Genomic DNA, 20,225 nt, shown 5'->3' on the forward strand with positions numbered 1-20,225 from the left:
CCTGGGGATGGCGGTTCCGCGAGTCTGGCTGGTGACTCGCCGGAACTGAAAACCTGTCCCGGGAGCCCGCTGGGGCCCCGGGACCCCTCGGAATCGCTGGGGGCAGGAGGCCGGCTCGGCGTCCGGGAGACCGGGCCGGGACGCGCTAGGGGCGCGGGAGGAGGGCCGGCACACGTGGGTGCCGGCGGGCGGGCCGTGGCCGGGTGCGGGGTGGGGGCGGGGTGTGGCTTCTCCGCCTCCCGGGCGAGATTTACATGTGTGTGTGGCGGCCCCAGACTTCCTGCTCTGCTACGCTGCAGGTACGCGCGGGCCGGGCCGGGCGGGCGGCGGGTGAGCCGAGACGCGGGCACCTCCTCACCCGGACGCCACCGCCGGCTCCCGGGCCGCGCCGCGCAGCCTTCCGCCCCGGGGGCTGCTAGCCCGCCCCGGCCGCGCCAAGCGCCAGGCTCCGAGGTGGGGGCGCGCCCCTCTCGGCCTCCCCGGTCATCTCCGCCCTCAGCACCTAGCCTGGCCGCGCGCCCCTGGGCGCCCCCACCGCCCGGGCTCCCCGGAGGGCCGCAGCCATGAGCGAGATGTCCAGCTTCCTCCACATCGGGGACATCGTCTCCCTGTACGCCGAGGGCTCAGTCAATGGCTTCATCAGCACTCTGGGGTGAGTGAGCCGAGTTCGGGGCGGGGGGGCGCGGTGGGCCCTGGTGCTAGTTGCGTGCGTCCTGCTGCCTCCCGCCGACAGAGGACCTGGACGTCCCCAGCTTTAAGGAGAGGGGGAACGGCTCGCCTCCTTCTTTCAGAGAAAGGAAGTGAAATGTTTGCCCAGGTAAAGTCGGGCGCCCAGCCGGAGTTGTCAGGAGGCGCCCCCCTTCGCGAAGCCTCCACCCTGGCGCTCTCGCCCTTCTTCAGAAGGGGTGGGGAGGCCGAGACTTCCTCTGCAGGTGGTCCCTGTAAGGGGGCAGGTGGGTGGCTGGGGCGTTAGTTAGGGAAAGGCATCCGGGCCTGGACGTGACCGGCTCTGGGGTGGGGCGGAGCCGTGGCGGGGTGGGCAGGCTCAGCCCGGAGTCCTCTAGTAACAGACCTGTCGCACCTTTGAAGGGTCGCACCTTTTCCTCCTAGCTCTCTTCTGCCCTGCGCCCCCCCTCCCCCGCCCCCATCACTAGGAGTGTCTTCGCAGCCCTCCCCTTCCAGGCGTCCCAGGTTCCTGCCGGCTGCCCCTTCTCCCCGCCTCTCCCTGTCAATTTCCTGAGTAGCTCATCTGGCGCCTCTGGGTCCCTGGTCCCAGGATCTCTGGAGCACTTTACCAACATTAATTAATTCTGGCTGCCACCCCACAGGGTCTGGATAAGCAAGGAATCAATTCAAGTCCCTGGAGAGAGCCAGGCCTGAAGCTGGCATAGGACAGGGCAAGAATTAGAGCAAATGGGTTTCATCTTCAGAGAGCAGTTGAGTGAGTCGGTGGGGACGTAAGAGTGATTTCTCCACCTCTCCAGCCTCAGGGCAGGGCCTGTTACCTTTGTCACATTTTCAGTCTGGGGACTTGTGTTAAATGGTCTCATCTTCCCCAGCACACCCAGCCGTTTTATTTTAGGGTAAACCCACCCTCTTCTGCCGACCCTACCCTCATCTGGATGCCAACCAGCTGCAAGGTGTCCTCTCCCTGGGGACTTTCGGAGGACAGCCTTGGCACTCTAAACCCAGGGCTGGCTCGCCCTTAGCTGGGGAGGTGGGAGTCACCTGGCTCCCTTGGTGTCTTGTTGGGAGTTTAGCTTTAGTCCTGTGGGAAAGATCGGGAGGGTTGGAGGTCTGGCTTAGCCAACAGGGAATGGATGCTGACTTGGAATTCCAGAATACCTGCGCTCCTTATCTCAGCACCCTCCAGGCCTTCTCATTCCCCTCCCCATTCACATGTGGACTCCCCAGCCCTGCATTCCCTCCCAGCTACATCTCACTCGTCTTGCTCAGTTTACCAGAGGATGGGGTAAGCTGCATTCCTGGCACATAGTAAACACGTCTGATAGCGCTGAGGGAAGGAGCAGAGACTGTGGGGACGTGGGGGATGCAGGGGCAGACGGTGTCCCCCTGCCTGGTGTCTGAACAGTGCTGGGGACTTTTGGGAAATGACCATCTTCTCTGTTGCTCTGAGTGCCAGGCTCAGGGCTGAGCACACTGTGGGGGCTTTTTTTTTTTTTTTTTTTTGCGGTACGCAGGCCTCTCACTGTTGTGGCCTCTCCCGTTGCGGAGCACACGCGCAGGCTTAGCGGCCATGGCTCACGGGGCCCAGCCGCTCCGCGGCATGTGGGATCTTCCTAGACCGGGGCACGAACCCGTTTCCCCTGCATCGGCAGGCGGACTCTCAACCACTGCGCCACCAGGGAAGCCCTGTGGGGGCTTTTTTAGCACCTGTGAGGATCTAACAGAACCAAGGCCGTCCACACAGGCCTCATCCCCTCACTAGGGATTCCCTCTATTGCTTCCTAGCACAGCTCCCTCCCACCCTGGCCCTTCCTGCCCCAGGAAGCTGCTTCCTCCAGTCCAGTTTGATTCTCAGGCAGGGCCTGGTGACCGCCCAGAGCCATTCTACTCCGGGGGCGGGTTCCCAGTGCAAACATCTCCAGGAGCTCCCAACTTCTGCCGATACACGCACGCCCACCCTCCCGGCACTCCCACCCTCCCAGCCTGGCCCTCTAGCACTGGCGTGTGCTGGCCCCAACTTAACTTTCTATTTTTTTTTTTCCACCACCCCCTTCACGACCCTGACACTCCAGGTGCACCACCTGGATTGGGATTCCTGGAACCTTCCCCATGCCTTTGCGGTCTGGTGTGCTCTTGTGGTCTTGTCTCCGTCTCTTTACCTTTGTTCCAGTTGCCCCTGCCCTTCAGCCAGTCTCCACCTGAGTAAATCTGACCCACCCTCTCAGACCTGGTACAAAGCGGCCCTACTTTGTGAGATCCAACCCCCCTCCCCCACCCCGGCAGAATTAACCCCTTTTCCCCCGTGCTTCGCACTGCTTTATACACATTCCTCTCCGGTGTTAACTGTGTTGTTTTACAATTAGTTGAAGGTTTCTCTGTAGAGCCCTCTAACACTGGGCACTTTGCCAGGATTGACTGATTAATCACCCCATTCCTCCACTCAGGCGCTGTGCTGGGCACCTTCTCAGAACTTCACTCAGTGAAGGAATGGTTTCTAAACACCCTAAGGCATCGCTACTCAAAGTGTAGTCCTTGGTCCAGCAGCATCAGCAGCTCTGAGAAGCTTGTTAGAAAATACAGAATCTTACACCCCTGCCCTGTCCTGCTGAATCAGAATCTGCATTTTGAGCCCCAGGGGATTTGGAGCCTTAAAGAGAAGCATTGCTCTATGTGATTCTCTCTCTGCTCCAGCCTCACCGGAATCTTTCTGCCTCCATCCTCAGCTCTGGTCCCCTTTGCCTTCATCCTGGCTCTTGGTGCCCATGTCTGCGAACCCTGGAGGCTGATTTGACTGAGTTCCCAGGCGATTGCAATGCTCGGTGCCCAAGAGGTGCCCAGTAAGGGCTGGAGAAAATGAATTTGATGAGGACAGGGGCAGCCTTGGTGGACAGTGGGACTGGCTTAGCTGGGGGAGTGGAAAGGGGGGGGCATTGTTGGAGGAGGGAGTCTGGGGCAGCTTCAGATTCCAGCCAGGCTCTGCAGAGCCAAGTGGAGGAGGCCAATTAGAGCTGCCTGCGTAATTACAGCTCCCAGTGGAGATTGTACATTAACTCTGGGTTGGGAGGATGGGAGGGGTCTGGGGAGTGGATCCTGGAGCAGGTTGAGACCTCAGCCGGGAAGGAAAAGCAGGCCCACGCCTGTTCTTGGGAGGAGAGCATGGCCGGGGACACTGCCTCATCCCTCACTGCAGGTGGGAGGCAGCAGAGGCCAGGGCTGCCGCGGCGGGTTAGGGCCACTTCAGGTGAAGGATTTACTATGGCTCCCGGCCAGTGACTGTGGGAAACCGGCCCAGTGTGCAGGGTAGGCCCCTCAGGATCTCATGTCCAGTTCCTAGAAGGTCTCTTTTGAATGCCCAGAGGGGTGGCCCCCAGACCACTGGGGTAAGCTGGGGAGTGCAGGTGAACTGGGTCTTGCAGTCGAGCTCCCAAGATTTGTCAGATGGCCTCCGCCTGCACCTGGCTGGGCCTTGGAGCACCATTTGGGGGCTCTCAGGGCCTCTGGACCTGTGTCACCCAGGGCTGGGTGATCTCAGGGAGTAGGGTCAGAAGTGACCTTGGGATTCCGTGTCTACCTTCCAGCCTGATTTGCTTCCCCAGGAGGGTGGTAATTGGAGGTCAGGACCCAGAAAACGTGGAGGTAAATGTGGAGGAAGTCCCAGGTCCCCAGGGTCAGGACCTGCTTTGTCACTAACTGCGTGGGTGATTTTGGCAAGGTCCTCCCTCTCAGAGTCTGTTTCTGTCAGCCTGGTTGTCCTCTAAGGTGCTCTGTTTGCACCCGAGAATCTCCCTGTGGGTCTTTAAAAAAAAATTCCAGCTCCCATGTCCCATGTCAGACCAACTGTAGTAACATTTCTAGGGGTGGGCATCTGAGGTTTGGGTTTTTAAAGCTCCGCAGTGCTTCTAATGTGTACCTGGGGTGGCGGGGGGGTCCCTTCTCAGGGCCCTCTCAGGCTGACAGGCTGTGAGGAAGCCTAGCTATTGGGTCTGCCTGCCCCTTGGTCCAGAGAGCCCATCTCTTAGCCTTCATCAGACTTCATTAAGTCATTCAACAAACATCTAATGAGCACCTACTATGTGCCAGGCACTGTTCTAGTCACTGGGGAATCAGCGGTAACCAAGACAGAGTCCAGCCTGTTCTAGTCTGTACAGCGGAGAGCTGGAAGAGATGGTCTTTAAGGGCCCTTTGTGCCTTAAGTCCCTGAGACTCATGTGATTTCAGGAGGGGGCGCTGCCCCTCCCGTGCAGACGACATTCCACTGGCAGATTTCAGACCTGCCCTTGGCTTTCACTTAATTGTGATTTCACTGGAATGAGATGTTGGACTTAGCCCTGTCCTGTGCCCCAAGGCAGGGTCTCAGCCTCCACTAGGTCAATCCATGCAACTCATGTGTTTTTAGGAAAATGTATATATTTTTCTTTCTTTCTTTTTTAAATGAAAAAATTTTTTTCGCCGCGCCCTGTGGCTTTTGGGATCTTAGTTCCCTGACCAGGGATTGAACCCAGGCCCCGGTATTGAAAGCTCCGAGTCCTAAGCACTGGACCACCAGGAAATTCCAATACATATTTTTTTCCTGATTAAAAAATAATATATGCTCCATGGAGGAAACTTGAAAAACTAAAATAAAAAATGATCTGTAATACCACTGTGATTATATTGACAGCCTCTATATGGGCTTTCTAGCCTTTTATGCACACAAATAAAGATTTACAAAACAGTATCACTTTGCACATCTGGCTTTGTATCCTGTCTTTCTGGGGGGAATACGTTAACCTGTATTTTCCCATGCGTGCCAGCCTACGACTGTTGTGGCCACAGAGCATCCCCTGGTATGATGTACCTTCATTTATTGAAGCAACTCTAGTATTGGGCATTCAGCTGGTCTCTAAATTTTTTGCTGTTCCAAACAATCTGCCCTGAACATCCTAGTCCATACATGCCCGAACACTTGTCCAGTTATCCTCTCAGGATAGATTCCCAGAAGTGGAATTCTGAGATCAAAGGGAAGGCACATCTTTATTTATTTTTTCCTGCCGCGCCGCGTGGCTGCGTGGCTTTTGGGATCGTTCCCTGACCACGGATTGAATCTGGGCCCTCAGCAGTGAGAGCTCAGAGTCCTTACCCCTGGACCACAAGGGAATTCCCAAGGCACATCTTTTACCTTGCTGGCTCTCTCTAACTGCACATTTCTCTGGTGGCGGAGGAGGTGGAAACGGGGACCCTGTGCCCCGGGGGGTCTAGCCCACTTCACACCACGAGTTTGAGAGTGTTGTGCTAGGGGTGTGGGGAGTAATACCAGCCTCTGCCCTCGAGGTTGGGCCAGGTTGGGTGTGGCGGCTGCAGTGGGGAGGGGGTGAAGTAGAGAGAGGGGTGGTGTGTGGGTTGCCTGAGGACAGGATCAGCCCCAAGGTCCCACCGAGGGACTCCAGGGACCCAGGCTGCATGCAGCTCCTGGGCCTTAAAGAATCCTGCCGTAGCCACTTGCTCACACTCTGTCCTGCCCGACGCTCCTGACCCCGTGTCCCGTCCCCTCCCCTTCCTGACTTGGCCCAGTGGGGCTGTGGGGTGGAGGCTTGGGTTGGGGGTGGGGTGCTGTGCTGGATTTTAGGGGGGGGTCACAGGAGCTTTCTGCTGCCAGTTTAGGGGCAGGTGTCTGGGTTTGAGTTACCCCTGAGCACACGTCTCCTGCAGTCAACCCCGAGGCCTGCTCGCCACACTTCACCCCATGTGGAGCTGGGGGGCTCCTGCCTGGAAGTGGGGGCTGTGAGGGAGGTGGGAAGGAGGCCTGGGAGAGGGGGAGGAGAGCAGACCCCAAACCTCCAGTAAGTTCATCACAGGCCTCTAAATGTCAGCTCTGAGCTCCCCCAAGTGCATCACGCGGGTCATGCCCAGTAGTGGCAATGGTTCCCAGCGGTTGTGCCTGTAGCCAGCCTGCTCCAGGGAGGACCCCTGGCTCAGTGGGGCTAAGCGATTTGCTGGGGTGGGGGTGGGGGACGTAAGCCAGCAGGAGCCCTGCGCGCCACGCCACCGGAGAGGAGGCTGCAGCACTCTTCACACCAGGGCAGAGATGAGACTGGGCGCTGACAGCACAGTGCGCCTGGGGTGTGGGCTGGGGGGCGGGGAGGACACACTGCAGAGGGCTTCCCACCTGAGGAGACAGACAGTAGGGACTCCTTGCAGGGGATTGAGTGGGGGAGTAAAATGATCACTGTGGTGTGTAAAGGTACATATTTGTTTCGCTGGCAAGTGGGCAGAGCCAGGAGAGACAGTGAACATAAATCTTAGCCCAGGGGCAGCTGCCGGTGTTTGAGGCAGACACCTGTGCATATCTGGTTCACAGATCCCTCTCCCATCACTCAGCCAGCCAGCCAGCCGTCACCCGCTTCTACCAGCCTGCAGGAGAGCCGGCTCTCCAGGGTCCGAGTCTAGAAATGGGTGATGGGGGTGATAGAGGTCATGCGAGGGAGAATTAAGTCTGTGTCTCAGAGATGCTGCAGCTGATGATAGACGGACTTCACCGAGTGTTTACAGCTCTGGCCTGTGCTGTCCCTTTGACCCCTTACCACCAACCGGAGGCATATATATAATTTATAAAAGTAGAGAGAGGGACTTCCCTGGTGGTCCAGTGGTTAAGACTCCATGTTCCCAATGCAGGGGGCACAGATTTGATCCTTGGTCAGGGAACTAAGATCCCGCGTGCCACGTGGTACGGCCAAAAAAAAAAAAAAAAAATAGAACCATTTAGAACACCCACATATCCACCACCTAGACTTAATCGTTGTTTACATTTTGCCATATTTGCTGTTTCTTCTTTGCTGAAGTATTTTATGGTAGATTACATGCATTGCATTTTTTTCACCTCTACATCCTTCATTTTACAGGAAATAGGCTATGTTCCTGTGTAACCACAGTGCTGTTATCATACCAATTAGTAATTTCCTAATAGCGTCCGATGCTCAATCCATAGTCCAATAATACACTCAATTGTTCTCAGTCTAGCCTTGACCACTGGTTTCTTTAAATTAGGATCTACTCAAGGTCCACGTGTTAATTTGATTCTTATGTCTCTTACGTCGCCTTTAATCTAAAGCAACGCCCGGCCCCCACCTCTTTCTACCTCCCCCGATAAGCGGGAGGCTGTAGACTTGTCTCACTTTCTGGAGTCATCAGGGCTGCTTTGCTGCTCTGTTTCCCAGAGAGCCAAGCAGGGATGTGGAGGAGGGCGGCCTGGGCTTCAGGGCTGCCCTGCTAAGGCTCCTCCAGCCTCAGTTACTATGTCAGGTTTGCGGGGCTGAGAGCCCAATCCCCGCATGGAGAGCAGGAGAGAGGCCTGGGCAGGGCAAGGCCGACCTGTGAGGGAAGGGTGGGCTAGGTGGCCCAGGGTTGCCCCTCTTCTCGGCCTTTTCTCAGTTCTCTCTTGTGTCTCCTGCTCCCCATCCCTCTTCTCCTTGGCCTAACAGAGACCCCAGGACTCGCCAGAGCCCACCCAGTCCTGAGAGCCAGCAACCCAGGCCTGCGGCAGAGGCAGAGCCCTGAAGGCTTGTGCCCCGGCCAGGGGCCCTTATTTCTGTCGGGCCAGGTTTAGTCACTTTTGCTGCCTCTCTTCCTCACTGGAGAGGCTCTTGGGGGTTCCCTGAGTGTGTGGCTTACTGTCCTTCCTAGACTTAAGCTCTCTGAAGGGATGAGCCATGCTTGTTTTAAATTCCATATACTGGTCCCTTCGGTGGCTCAAGGTGGATCCTTGGTAAAGACCTGTAGAGGTCAAGTAAATGGGTGTTTTTGCAGGGATGCAGAAGTGAAGTTCTTTTCTCCGACGGGCCAGTGATCCCAGCCAGTGAACCTGGGCTCCTCTCCCAATATTTCTCCCCACCCCTACCTAGTGGATGTGACTTTGGTTTTTTGGGGAGGGGGAATCCAAGGGCCCCATCCTCCACCAGCCAATCCCAGTGTTCTGACAGTGCCTGCTTTGGGCGTGGCCTTCTGTGGGTCTAGCCTAGATCTGTGGGGTGGTGGCCAGTGCCCTGGGCTGGGAGTCAGGGGATCTGGGGTTTGGAACTGGCTCTTCTTTAATTGTCGTGTGACCTGAGCTCGTCAGTTTCCCCCTCCACCCTCTTTTCCAGGCTAGATCAGGGAGGGGCAGTCTGGGGACCCTTTGGGATTTCCCTAGTCTGGTGTCCTCCTCCCTTAGCTGCTCCTCTGATAGTCACTTGCCCCACTTCTAGCTCCCTTCTTCCTCCTATTTATCTAATCTTTCCGGACAGCACTGACCTGCCCCACTGCCTTTTCCATGGCTCCCACCTGGATCTCAAAGTCCACCCTGGTCAGAATGGGGCCAGCCAGGCCCCTGGATGCATGTACCTTTCCCTCTTCCTTCAGACCAAGGTCTTGGGGTGCAGACCCCGGGGGCATTTCAGGGACAGCGCCCTTCTCCACATCCTTCTAGAGCAGAGATGTCCACCAACTCCTGCTCAGAGGGTCCAGGGCAGGCCTGCCCACAGGCTTCCTGCCCGACCCCCCCCTACACCTACTACCCCCTCCCCTTGCCCACTCTACTGATGCCCTGTTGGGCCCTGCACAGTGCAGGCTCAAACTCATCTTGTGTCACCCAGTGGATAGAAGGCTTACAGCAGACTGTCCTCAGGGCTCCTGAGTGTCCACTGGGCTGGGGGGGTGGGGGGTGGGGGGTGGATTGCACAGGTGAAGGTCGTGGCTCCTGTCCTCACAGCACACAGCATGGTGGACGTGAGCTTCCAGAGGGTGGGGACCACACCCAGCACATAATCCCTTTGCAGTAAGATTTTGTTGAACCGATGGAGACCTAGATTGTACAGGTACCATCAACTGACCAGCTGTGTGGCCCAGTGGCCCCTTTAACTCAGTGAGCGCCACACTGGACTGTGGTAAGAATGGAACGAGGTATCGGGTGTAATTTATAAACTAAAGTGTTCTGCACATCGGAGCGTCGGATTTTCTAAGATGATCTTGGCTGGGGTGCCTTTAGTTAAGGGGCGATGCCTCGTGTGGTGGAAACGGGGCAGGGAGCTCTGCAGGAGCCTAAGCGCGGCCTTGAAGATGGCAGGACTCGGAGGGAGCTTCTGCGTGTGCAGAGGCGTGGAGGGGGGGACAGCGAGATCAGAGGACTGGCGGGGCGCGGGAGTAGGCCCTTCCCTGGATCTTGGGCGGAGGTGGACGCGCTAGGGAGGGGAGGGGGACAGTGAAGCGACGCGGCAACTTCTCCCAGGAGAACCCGGCTCTGATTAGAGCGCCAGGTGCGCATCGGAAGCCGGAAGCCGGACACCAATCCACACAGATACCCCCACCATGAGGGAGAACGGGGGAGCTACGGCCCGGGATATAGGTGCCACCAGGTGGGGAGGGGTCCTTCGGAGCCGCCTTCCGCGGGCTCCCGGGCGCGGGGTGAGGAAAGCGCGGGCGCTGGTGGCTTGTCCCGCGCCCAGCCCCTCGCGCCCGCCTCCCACCGCCCCCGGGCGCTCCTGGCACAGGCCCAGCGTCCTGGCAGCGGCTGGCAGTCGGAGGCAGGCCGGGGCGAGGCCGCGCTCGCATCCCCTCCGCGACGCGGCTGGGGCGACGGCCACACGCTGGGAGGCGAGTTTCGCTTCTTGGCGGGGGCGGGGCTCGGGCGGGCGGACGGAAAGCGCACTGCGGCCTCGGCGCGTCAGCTGGGCGCGTCAGCTGGGTCTCGGCGGGCCGGGGCGGGGTTTCGGAGGGGCGGGGGCGGGGCGCTCGACGACCACCTCGCTGCCTCTCCCTCTACCCAGAGGGACAGAAGTCCCGGCCGCGCCCTCTGAGGCTTCTCCTCCATCAAAACGTACCTGTCTGCAGTCCCAGCCCTTGCAGCCCATCTGATAAGGGCTTTCCTGCTTATCTGTTAATGGCTTCACGGGACACTCCTCCCATCTCCTCCCGCCCAATAGCACCTTCTTGGGATGCCTCAGTCCTAAGGAGTAGGTTCAGAGGAATGGAGGGGAGGCTTGTGAGGGGGCGCTTGGGGACATTTTGGGACTCTCTAAACATCCTGCTGCTGGCTGCCTTCTTTGCCTACGGACTTGGTGGAGGGCTGCCCTCAGCTACAGCTAGGAAATGAAATGATGGGAGGGGCGAGGCGCCATCCCTTAGAGGCTGCAGGGGAGGGGTACAGAACGTTCCCAGGGAAGTCGGTTTTGCTCATCCAGAACCCACACTTGGAGGAGGGAGGGGGTGGAATGTTGGATCCAGGAGGAGGTTCTGAAAGTCCCATCTTCCTGACCTTGTTTTCCCGATACCTTGTGGGAGCCCCCTGCCATTTTTTTTAACCGTCCACGTGGCTTGCTTCTCTGTTCTTAGCATTCCTGACCCCTCTTGGCTGCAGGTCTGGGATGTGTTCCTTCCCAACCTTGCTTGAAATTCTCCTCCTGGAGGCCATGCTCCCCTCCTGACCAGTCCCTCCCCTTTTCTAAGTGGCTTCACCCTGCGCTCCCAAAGTGCCCTGCTTTGTAAACCACTGGGCACTGGGGAGGGGCTGAGCTGGAGACACAGGGTTTCAGAAGCTGTGCCAGAGTGGGCGGGGACAGAAGGACATCCACATAATGACCAGGCAGATTTGTGCCAGGGGGATTAGGAAAAGCACGCCAGGCATCCACTTTTGCATGTCTTTTTCCTGCACTTGTGACCCAGGGGAGGGATGGAGGGGGTCTGGGGTGAGGATGGGTTTTCCTCAGACAGGGAGTCTCTGGGGAGGTGGCCTACACAGGGCCTTGTGCACTGGTCAAGATGGCGGCTGTGGGGACTACGCCAGCCTCTCCTCAGTTGCACCAACTTCCATGATGCCCTATGGCTGTCCAGCACCCCCAGCAGTGCCAGGTGCCAGGCCCTGGCCGAGGCTTCATCCCCTTCCCTACCGAAACTTACCATCCTGTGTCTCCTCCCCTCAGGGCTTTGCCAAGAGACAACTAGCTAATCTGATTCACTAATCTCTTACAGGAAATTCTATGAATTATTCGAGGCTTTGCACAGCTTCTGCCTCTTCTTTCACACCTTGTCTGATTGGCCAAGCTCTGACCTCACCCTTCCCTGGACGAAATCCACAGATTGGCACCAATGCATATTCCTTATATCATGAACTCTTCTGAGTATGTGACTTGTCTTCCTGATGAGATTTTAAACTCTCTTAGGGACCTTATCTTTTGCTTCTTGTGGACTTCCCACAGCAGCTAGTAAAATGATTAATTCACGCAATATGTATGTCGTGTGTGCCCGCTCTGCGCCAGGCAGGTGGTCCAGATGCTGAGGATACAGGAGGAAGCAGAACAGACACATCCCTGTCCTCATGAATCTTCCATCTCAGGTTGGGGAGGATAGGAACCAAAATAAATAAAATATATAGCAGGCTGGGTGGTGATACGGAGAACAGGGAGGAAGATGAGAAGTGTGGGAGAGAACAGTTTACAGTTTTTAAAAGGATAGGGAGGGAGAGTGTCCATGGGAATGGGTCATTTGAGGCGAGATCTGAAGGAGGTGAGAGAGGGAGTCAGGAGGGTGTCTGGGGCAGAGAGTTCCAGGCAGAGGGAGAAGCCAGGGTCAAATCTCCTGGAATGTTTGAGGAGCCTGGAGGAGGACTGTGGGCTGGAGCAGAGTGGGCCAGGGGCTTGGGGAGGAGATGAGGTCTGAGAGGTAAGGTGGTAGGTCATGTGGGGTCTTTCAGGCCATAGTGAGTTCTTGGGTGGGTGGTTCTCTGAGATGGGTGGTTCTGGAGGGTTCTGAGCAAAGAACTACCCTGATTTAACTGACCTTTTAAAGGGATCCCTTTGCTGCTAAGTGGGGAACAGGCTGTAGGGAGATGAGAGGGGGGGCCAGGAGACTAATGGGGAGGCAGTTACATCTAGGTGAGAGCTGGTGGGGACTTAGGGTGGTGGTGGCGGCACGATGAAAAGAGGTCAGATTCCATACGTATATATATTTTTTAATTTTTTAACTTACTTAATTAAATTAATTGATTAATTAATTTTTTATTTTTGGCTGCCTCAGGTCCTAGCTGCGGCACGTGGGCTCCTCGTTGTGGCGTGTGGGCTCCTATCTAGTTGTGGCACGCAGGCTCCAGGGCTCGTGGGCTCTGTAGTTTGTCGCACACAGGCTCTCTAGTTGAGGCGCGTGAGCTCAGTAGTTGCGGTGTGCAGGCTTAGTTGCCCCGCGGCATGTGGGATCTCAGTTCCCTGACCAGGGATCGAGTCCGCGTCCCCTGCATTGTAAGGTGGACTCTTTACCACTGGACCACCAGGAAAGTCCCATCATATGTATATATTTTTAAAAATTTGATTGAAGTATAGTTGATTTACAATGTTGTGTTAATTTCTGCTGTACAATAAAGTGACTCAGTTATCTATGTATATTCTTTTTCCTATTTTTTCCATTATGGTTTATTACAGGATATTGAATATAGTTCCCTGTGCTATACAGTAGGACCTTGTTGTTTATCCATCCTATATATACTAGTTTGCATCTGCAAATCCCAAACTCCCAGTCCATCCCTCCTCCATCCCCTCCACCGGCAACCATGTCTGTTATCTATATCTGTGAGTCTGTTTTTGTTTCGTAGATAGGTTCATTTGTGCCATATTTTAAAGTCAGATTCCATACATATTTTGAAGATAAAGCCCACAGGGTTTCCTCACAGATTAGGTTTGAAGGACGAGTGGAAGAGAGGACCAAGGATTGACCCAAGATTTTGGGCCCAAGCAATTGGGAGGATGGATCAGCTGAGATGGGGAGGACTTCAAGGAGAGCAGGAGCTCAGCTTGTAACGTGCTGAGTTTTCGATGCCTGCGGACATCCAAGTGGAGACGTGGAGTGGGCAGTTAGATCTACGAATCTGGAGTTGGGGGAAGAGGGATGGCAGAGGTGGAGGTGGGAGTCATCAGTGAATGTATAAGTGGTGCTTTGAACCCATGCTTGTGGCCGAGATGACCAAGGGTCAGTGCTGATGGAGAAGGGGAGACGGCTAAGGACTGAGCTAGAGGCTGGGGATGGGGAAGGGGACCAAGTGAGTCCTTGCAGCAAGCTGTCCTCTCCCCTCCCCTCCCTGTCACGGAGAGGTCCCCCACAGCAACCCCTGCACCCCCATGCTTCTGGGACCACCTCTGTAGAGACGAGAGCTCCAGGGACCTTGAGATCAACCGGAGGTTTAGCACAGCTGGGGCAAGGAGGTTGTGAGGCTAGCTAGGGAGTGGGTGGAGGTCAGATCACAAAAGGCCTTGTTGGCCAATCCAAGGAGGGGAGGCGCAGAAGGAGGCTTTGGAATTAGCTCTGTGGCTTCAGACAAATTATTTAATGTTCAAACCCAGTTTCCTCCTCTGTAAAATGGTGCTCATGACTAGCCCCTTGGGGGAAGTTGGTGAGAATTCAGAGGAAGTGGTTGTGAAGTGCTGAGATAGAGTTGGCCTCTGAAATGGTAGGTCATCATCATCACTTTGTCCTGGAGGCTGGGGTGGCACTGAAGAATGTTAAATGCAGGAATGGGGGGATGGATGGATGAGTGGGTGTCCTCCAGAGACTCAAGATTAACCTCAGCCATGGCTGGAAGGGAGGAATTTCAAGCCCAAGGGTGACCAAAGCAGAGAGTATGAAATGGGCCTGACTGAGGTCGGGAAGGTGCAAGGTTCACTGTCCTGTCTTTGAGACCCGGAGGCCTGTCCCCGTAGTTCGGTGTCTCATAAGCTTCTCTCATCTGTTCATCTGTCTCTAGGCTCTCTCTGTTTCTGTTTCTTATCCTGTTTATCTTTCTGACTCTGTCTTTTCTGTCTCTCTCTTCCTCTCTGTCTCTCCGTCCCCTTCTCTCTTCCTCCATCACCTGCTGCCTTTTCAGGTCTGGGCAGGGTCTCAGGGCTATGACAGGAGTTATATCCGCAGTGTGTGACAGCCCAGACTGGCAGCAGGTCCCCATGGGACAGCTCCAGCTGGGGGGTCGGGGGTGGTCTGGGTGTGTCTCTGAGCTTTTTGTGGGGTCTCCCCTATCTCCACCCAGGACACCTCGCATTTTAACAGTGGTGCCAGGAAAGGGGATGACCTGATGGCAGGGGGTTGTCAGTGATGGAGAAGTTTCTTTGTTTTTTTTTTTAATTGAAGTATAAAGTATACTTTATACTTCAATTAAAAAGTATAAATTGAAGTATAGTTGATTTACAATTTTATGTTAATTTGTGCTGTACAGCAGAATGATTCAGTTATACATATATATACATTCTTTTTTCATATTCTTTTCCATTATGGTTTATCACAGGATACTGAATATAGTTCTCTGTGCTCTACAGTACGACCTTGTTGTTTATCCATTCTACATATAAAAGCTTATATCTTCGAATCCCAACCTCCCACTCCATCCCTTGAGAGGTTTCTTTGGGGGCCTCCCTGGTGCCCTGGAAACCCCTGCCCTGAGGGAGGGACACCTGGGGAGGTGGGTGTCTTCTTTCTGCTGACCCAGCTGCCTTGTCGCCCAGGTTGGTGGATGACCGCTGTGTCGTGGAGCCCGCGGCTGGGGACCTGGACAACCCTCCTAAGAAGTTCCGAGGTGAGACCTCTGCTCCCCCCACTAACTCCCCTCCCCCTCCTGGCTGCTGAGTCATGGACCTCGGACAGAACCCATTCAACCCAGGGGCCCAGTGGGCGGGTTAGGCAAGGTGCCGCCCACAGCCCCCTCACACTGCTGCCTGTGGAACCCCCATCGGCTTGAACGATGCCATCTCGGCAGGATGGCCTCTGCCTTCATTTTCCGGGGGCCACACCCCACTTCTCAGGGGCACACCCACTTCTGGCTGGGGGCCCGTTCTCCCCTGACCGCCCCACCACCCACAAGGCTTTCTTTGTCTGTGTGACTGGGCGTTTTCTGAGGGAACAGGGGAAGAAAACAGAGTCTCCTCAGGTGTTAGGAGGCCCAGGGTGAGAGCCCTTCTCTGTGCTGCATGGTGAGGGGGTTGGACCCCATGGTCCCCGGGCAAGTGCCTTCCCTCTCTGTGTCCTCCGAGGTCAGTGGGCGCCTCAGCCCCGCCCCACAGGCCCGGGGGCCCTCGTGAGGATGAAGTGATATCCTGCTGTCGCTGCGCCCTGCAGGAGAAGGTGTCATTGTGGTGCTTACTTGTGAGGCTGAGACAGACGGGCAGACGGAGCCTGGGCGTGGTGGGCAGGTTGGGAGCAGGCAGGAACACGCCAGGCCGTGCCACCTTGGCTGCCCACGTGGCTGCCCCTCTGGGGAGAGATCAGCTGGGATTGTCCTCGAGAGGGATGCGGTTGAGGGAGGGGAGTGGGATTTACCACAGTCCTGTGGCATCCTCGGCGCTCTCTGTCTGCTGGGGGCCTTGCCTATCTGTCGGAGTGTGGAGGAGATAGGAGGTTCCTCCCAGGCTGCAGGGGGGCCCCACATCTACTGTTCTGCTTCCATCGTGTGCCTCTGAGTGGGGTCTTAGGTCAGGACGTGCCTGGCTCTGTGGGGCCCGCCTCTGGCACTGGACCTTCCTCACCACCGCACACCCCTCTGTCCTGCCCCATCTGGCCGCACTGCCTCTCACCTCATCCCCTACCCCTGGCCCTCCCTCGTTCCCTCTCGCCACACCAGGCCCGCTGCTTTTCCTCACATTTATTAGCCGTGCTCTGGGTAGAGATGGGGGTTTCGGGGGGTCGTGTGGGCTGCCCGCTTGGAGGTACAGCCCCAGCACTTTCCCGGAGCCAGGAATAGGAGAGCTTTGATTTCTGCTCTAGCTGAGGGTTTTGGGTGAATTCTTGGGAAGAACATAGAACGGAAGAGAGTGGTTGAGGTCCCGAGGCTGGGCTGTGCCAGGGCAGGGAGGGGACCGGGGCTGAAAGGAGGTGGGTGGTGTGTCTCGGTGTGTGCAGTCAGCTGTGTGGCGTGATTGGCGGTGACAGGGAGGTGGGTGTGGCAGAGGAATATTTGCCCTCGAGTTCCGGTAGACAGAGTTTGGGGCCAATTTTTGACAATAAAACAGCTACTTAGCAGAACAAGTGCTCCTTTGACTTCTTGTCTGCCTCCCACTCCCTCCTTTTTCTTCCTCTTTATTTTCCCAAAGCCCGTGAGCAGGGCCCACCCCAGCGTCGGGGGCTGCTCCGTGGTCCCCGAGGCTGTGCTGGGCCCCCCCAGCTCCGGGAGATGCCAGAGGGGCTCAGCCCCCAGCCTCCTCCCCACCCACCCTGCTCCTGGCCTGGCCTGGGTGTCTTGCTGAGGCGGGCAGAGGCCCTTCTGGACCCCCTGTGGCCCAGCGTGGACCTGAGAAGAGCCCACCTTCTGGGACAGAACCAGGTCTCTGTGCAGCCCCTTGGCTGGCGAGTAAGTTGGAGCGTGAGAACCTGGGACAAGAGACACAGACTCCAACCTCTTCAGCTTTGAGGTTGAAGCCCAGAGAAGAAAGGTTGAGCTTGGCCTCCAACCCTGGAGTCCCGGTTCTCATTGTTCCATGTTTCTCCTGCAAACAGCCCCTCCCTGGAGGGAGGTCCCAGCAAGGGCATGGGGACCATGGCAGGCATTTTAGAACTTGGTCGGAGCTCATCAGAGATGGCCAAGGTGTTCTGAGGCCACCCTGGGGTGGACCCGGCCTTGGCTGGGAACTGTGGTGTCTCCCTCTCTCCCTGCACGGCTCGCGCCTCCTTCACCTGCTGACCCCGGAGGCCCCCAGGTTGGGTCGGCCAAGCCCGTGAAGCCCCCGCCCTACCTCCATCAGCCTCTGGTTAGCTCCCTGTTTGTGGTTTCAGCTCCTGCACCTTTCAAGGCCATCCCAAGCCCCAACATGTTCAGCGAATTTTTTCCAGAGTTTGCAGGGCCCTGGGAGACCCAGGCTGCCAGTGCCCCAATGTGTAGGGCACCCCACGCCAGCCCAGCCTCCCCGACCTCCGATTTGTTGTAGGGGTCTTGGGTTATGGCTGCTCAGAATCCTGCTCTCCTGGCCAGGCCAGGTCTGGGCAGGTCCCCTCCCACAGCATGGGCGTGGGAGACCCATTGCAGAAGGACGCACCTCCCCATCCACCTGGGAAGCTCAGTGCTCACACCCCCGGCTAAGGCGACCCCACGAAATGTGTAGCAGTCACTTACCCACATAGTGGGCGGCAGGTGCCGGGGAGGGGGCTGATGAGGGGACCTCCCTGTGCTTGCACCCTGGGTGCCCTCCGCCCCCAGCCTCATGCCTCTGCTCTACCTGCCCATCTTCCAAGTCTGGTTTATTGTTACTTTTATTAAGATCCGCTTCAACTACTAAAACGAAAAAGTAAAGAGAAAGATAACACACACCAATGCACCCACTACTGAGCTCTCTCAAATCCTTTTTCCTGTGTTTATTTCAGGTCTTTTTCATTTTTAAAGAGATAGCATCTTATGCATGTAGCCAAAGCCCCCTGTGCCTTCCCCTGACCTCTTTCTCTTCCCCCTCCCCAGAGGCAGACACTCTCAGAAATTGGTATGCCTCATTCAGGGGCCTGTTTTTATGCTTTTTCTTTAATACGTAGAGATATTTCTATGATGAATTATATAGGGTATTCTTTTCCATTTTTCCAACCCTGTATGTTGAAGGTAGCCTTCTGTACAAATCTTTCTGCACTTTTTTCATCGGTGGCTTCTCTTGTTGCGGAGCACAAGCTCTGGGCGCGTGGGCTTCCGCAGTTGTGGCACATGGTCTCAGCATTTTGTGGCTCACAGGCTCTAGAGCATAGGCTCAGTAGTTGTGGCGCGTGGGCTTAGTTTCTCCGCATGTGGGATCTTCCCAGACCAGGGCTCGAACCCGTGTCCCCTGCACTGGCAGGCAGATTCTTAACCACTGCGCCACCAGGGAAGTCCTCTGCACTGTCTCTGAGACTCATCTGTATTGACCCGCATGGCTCTAGTTCATCTGTTTAATTGCTATGTAATATTCCACTGAGTGAGTAAACTGCAGTCCTTTTATTGGTTCCCCCATTGATGGACGTTTATCTCATTTGCAGCTTTTGGTAATTGCCAACAATGCTGCAGTGAGCCCCCTGTACACGTATGTCTCCCTGGGCTCGCGGGCAAGAGTTTCTTGGGTGTGTTCCAAGGGAGGGTGACCTGGGTGAGAGGCATCTCTCCTGTCTTGCTAGGAACGGCCCTGCCGCCTTCCATGGGGGCTGTGAGTGTTTACCCCCACCCCTTGCCCCCGTTCACCCCTGCCAGACTGTGGGTGCATGGGGTGGGGGTGCCCTTGCTGCACCCCTATCCTGGCTACACTTGGTTTTGTCCCACTTAATTGTCTTCCAGCCTGCTGGGTGTGAAATGCCATCTCACTGTGGTTTTAATTTGCATTCCTCTGACTACTTGTGAGACATCTTTTCATATGTTTATGAGCCGCTTAAAATCTTGTTCTTCATCTTTTCTTTTTCCTCTTTATAAAAGTAATACAGGGCTTCCCTGGTGGCGCAGTGGTTGGGAGTCCGCCTGCCAATGCAGGGGACACGGGTTCGTACCCCGGTCCGGGAAGATCCCACATGCTGCGGAGCGGCTGGGCCCGTGAGCCATGGCCGCTGAGCCTGCGCGTCCGGAGCCTGTGCTCTGCAACGGGAGAGGCCACAACAGTGAGAGGCCCGCATACCGAGAAAAAAAAAAAAAAGTAATACAAATACAGGCTCTAGGATCCAGGAGATGGGAGCATCCCATCCCACCCTCACTCACCTCCTGTTCCCATCTCCAGGGACAACCCTACTAGAGAATCCGACTAGGTAGTTTATTCATCCGGTTACACCTCAAAACGTTGTGCAAACATCCATCGAGAATCTGCTCCCACGGCCCTCTCCCATCTCTACTGTTGTCCCTCCAGGTAACCACTTTCTCTAGTTTCTTACGCATCCTCCCGTGGTCCTTAATGCAACTGCAAACATATGTTCAGACTTCCCCGATTTTCTTACCCTGGGGTAGCATTCTATATGCACTGTTCTATTCTCTGCTGTTTTTACTTTATGAGTCTTACTGTGGATAGATCCTACTGGAGATCTTTCTATATTAGTATATAGAGGTCTTGAGCTCTCTTTCTCTCTCTTTTTTTCACTTAAAAACTCATATTTGTCCATATCCTGGACAACTGTGAAAACAGTGTTCCTATGGTTTACATAGTTTTAAGCATTTCAAAAATATTTTTTTTCAACTGTGGTGAATAGCCACGTGAAGTTTACCATCTTAACCACTTTTAAGTGTACAGGTCGGTGACATTAAGCACAGTCTCATCAGCCATCACCACCGTCCATCCACAGAACTGCTTTTCCTCTTGTAAAATTGAAGCTCTATATCCATTAAATAATAACTCCCCATTCCCAACCCATCCCTCACCCAACCACCGTCCGACTTTCCATCTGTATGAATCCGACTAGTCTTAAGTACGTCACATGAGCAGAATCGTACCTTATTTGTCGTTTTGTGGCTTATGTCACTTAGCATAACGGCTTCAAGGTTTACCCGGATTGCAGCCTGTGTCAGGGTTTCTGACCACCCCGCCCTCTCACAGCTCCATAGCTGTCCTTCATATGGCTCCATCGTAATTTATTTAACC

The 20,225-nt window shown here is 55.7% G+C and overlaps 1 protein-coding gene across 2 annotated transcripts in view; it reads left to right on the forward strand.

Moving 5' to 3' along the window:
* The first annotated feature begins 300 nt into the window (after positions 1 to 300).
* Positions 301 to 20,225, forward strand: part of ITPR3 (inositol 1,4,5-trisphosphate receptor type 3) — a 66,818-nt gene continuing 46,893 nt past the window's right edge. For both annotated transcript variants that reach the window (XM_027126985.1, XM_027126986.1), the window contains exons 1-2: positions 301 to 652; positions 15,174 to 15,244. In XM_027126985.1, the coding sequence (XP_026982786.1) occupies positions 564 to 652; positions 15,174 to 15,244 (160 nt within the window). In that variant the 5' untranslated portion in view covers positions 301 to 563. The remainder of the gene's footprint in view (positions 653 to 15,173; positions 15,245 to 20,225) is intronic.

The sequence above is a fragment of the Aethalodelphis obliquidens genome, unplaced genomic scaffold (genome assembly GCF_003676395.1).
Source record: "Aethalodelphis obliquidens isolate GAN/ISIS:26980383/991018 unplaced genomic scaffold, ASM367639v1 scaffold31, whole genome shotgun sequence".
NCBI lineage: Eukaryota > Metazoa > Chordata > Mammalia > Artiodactyla > Delphinidae > Aethalodelphis > Aethalodelphis obliquidens.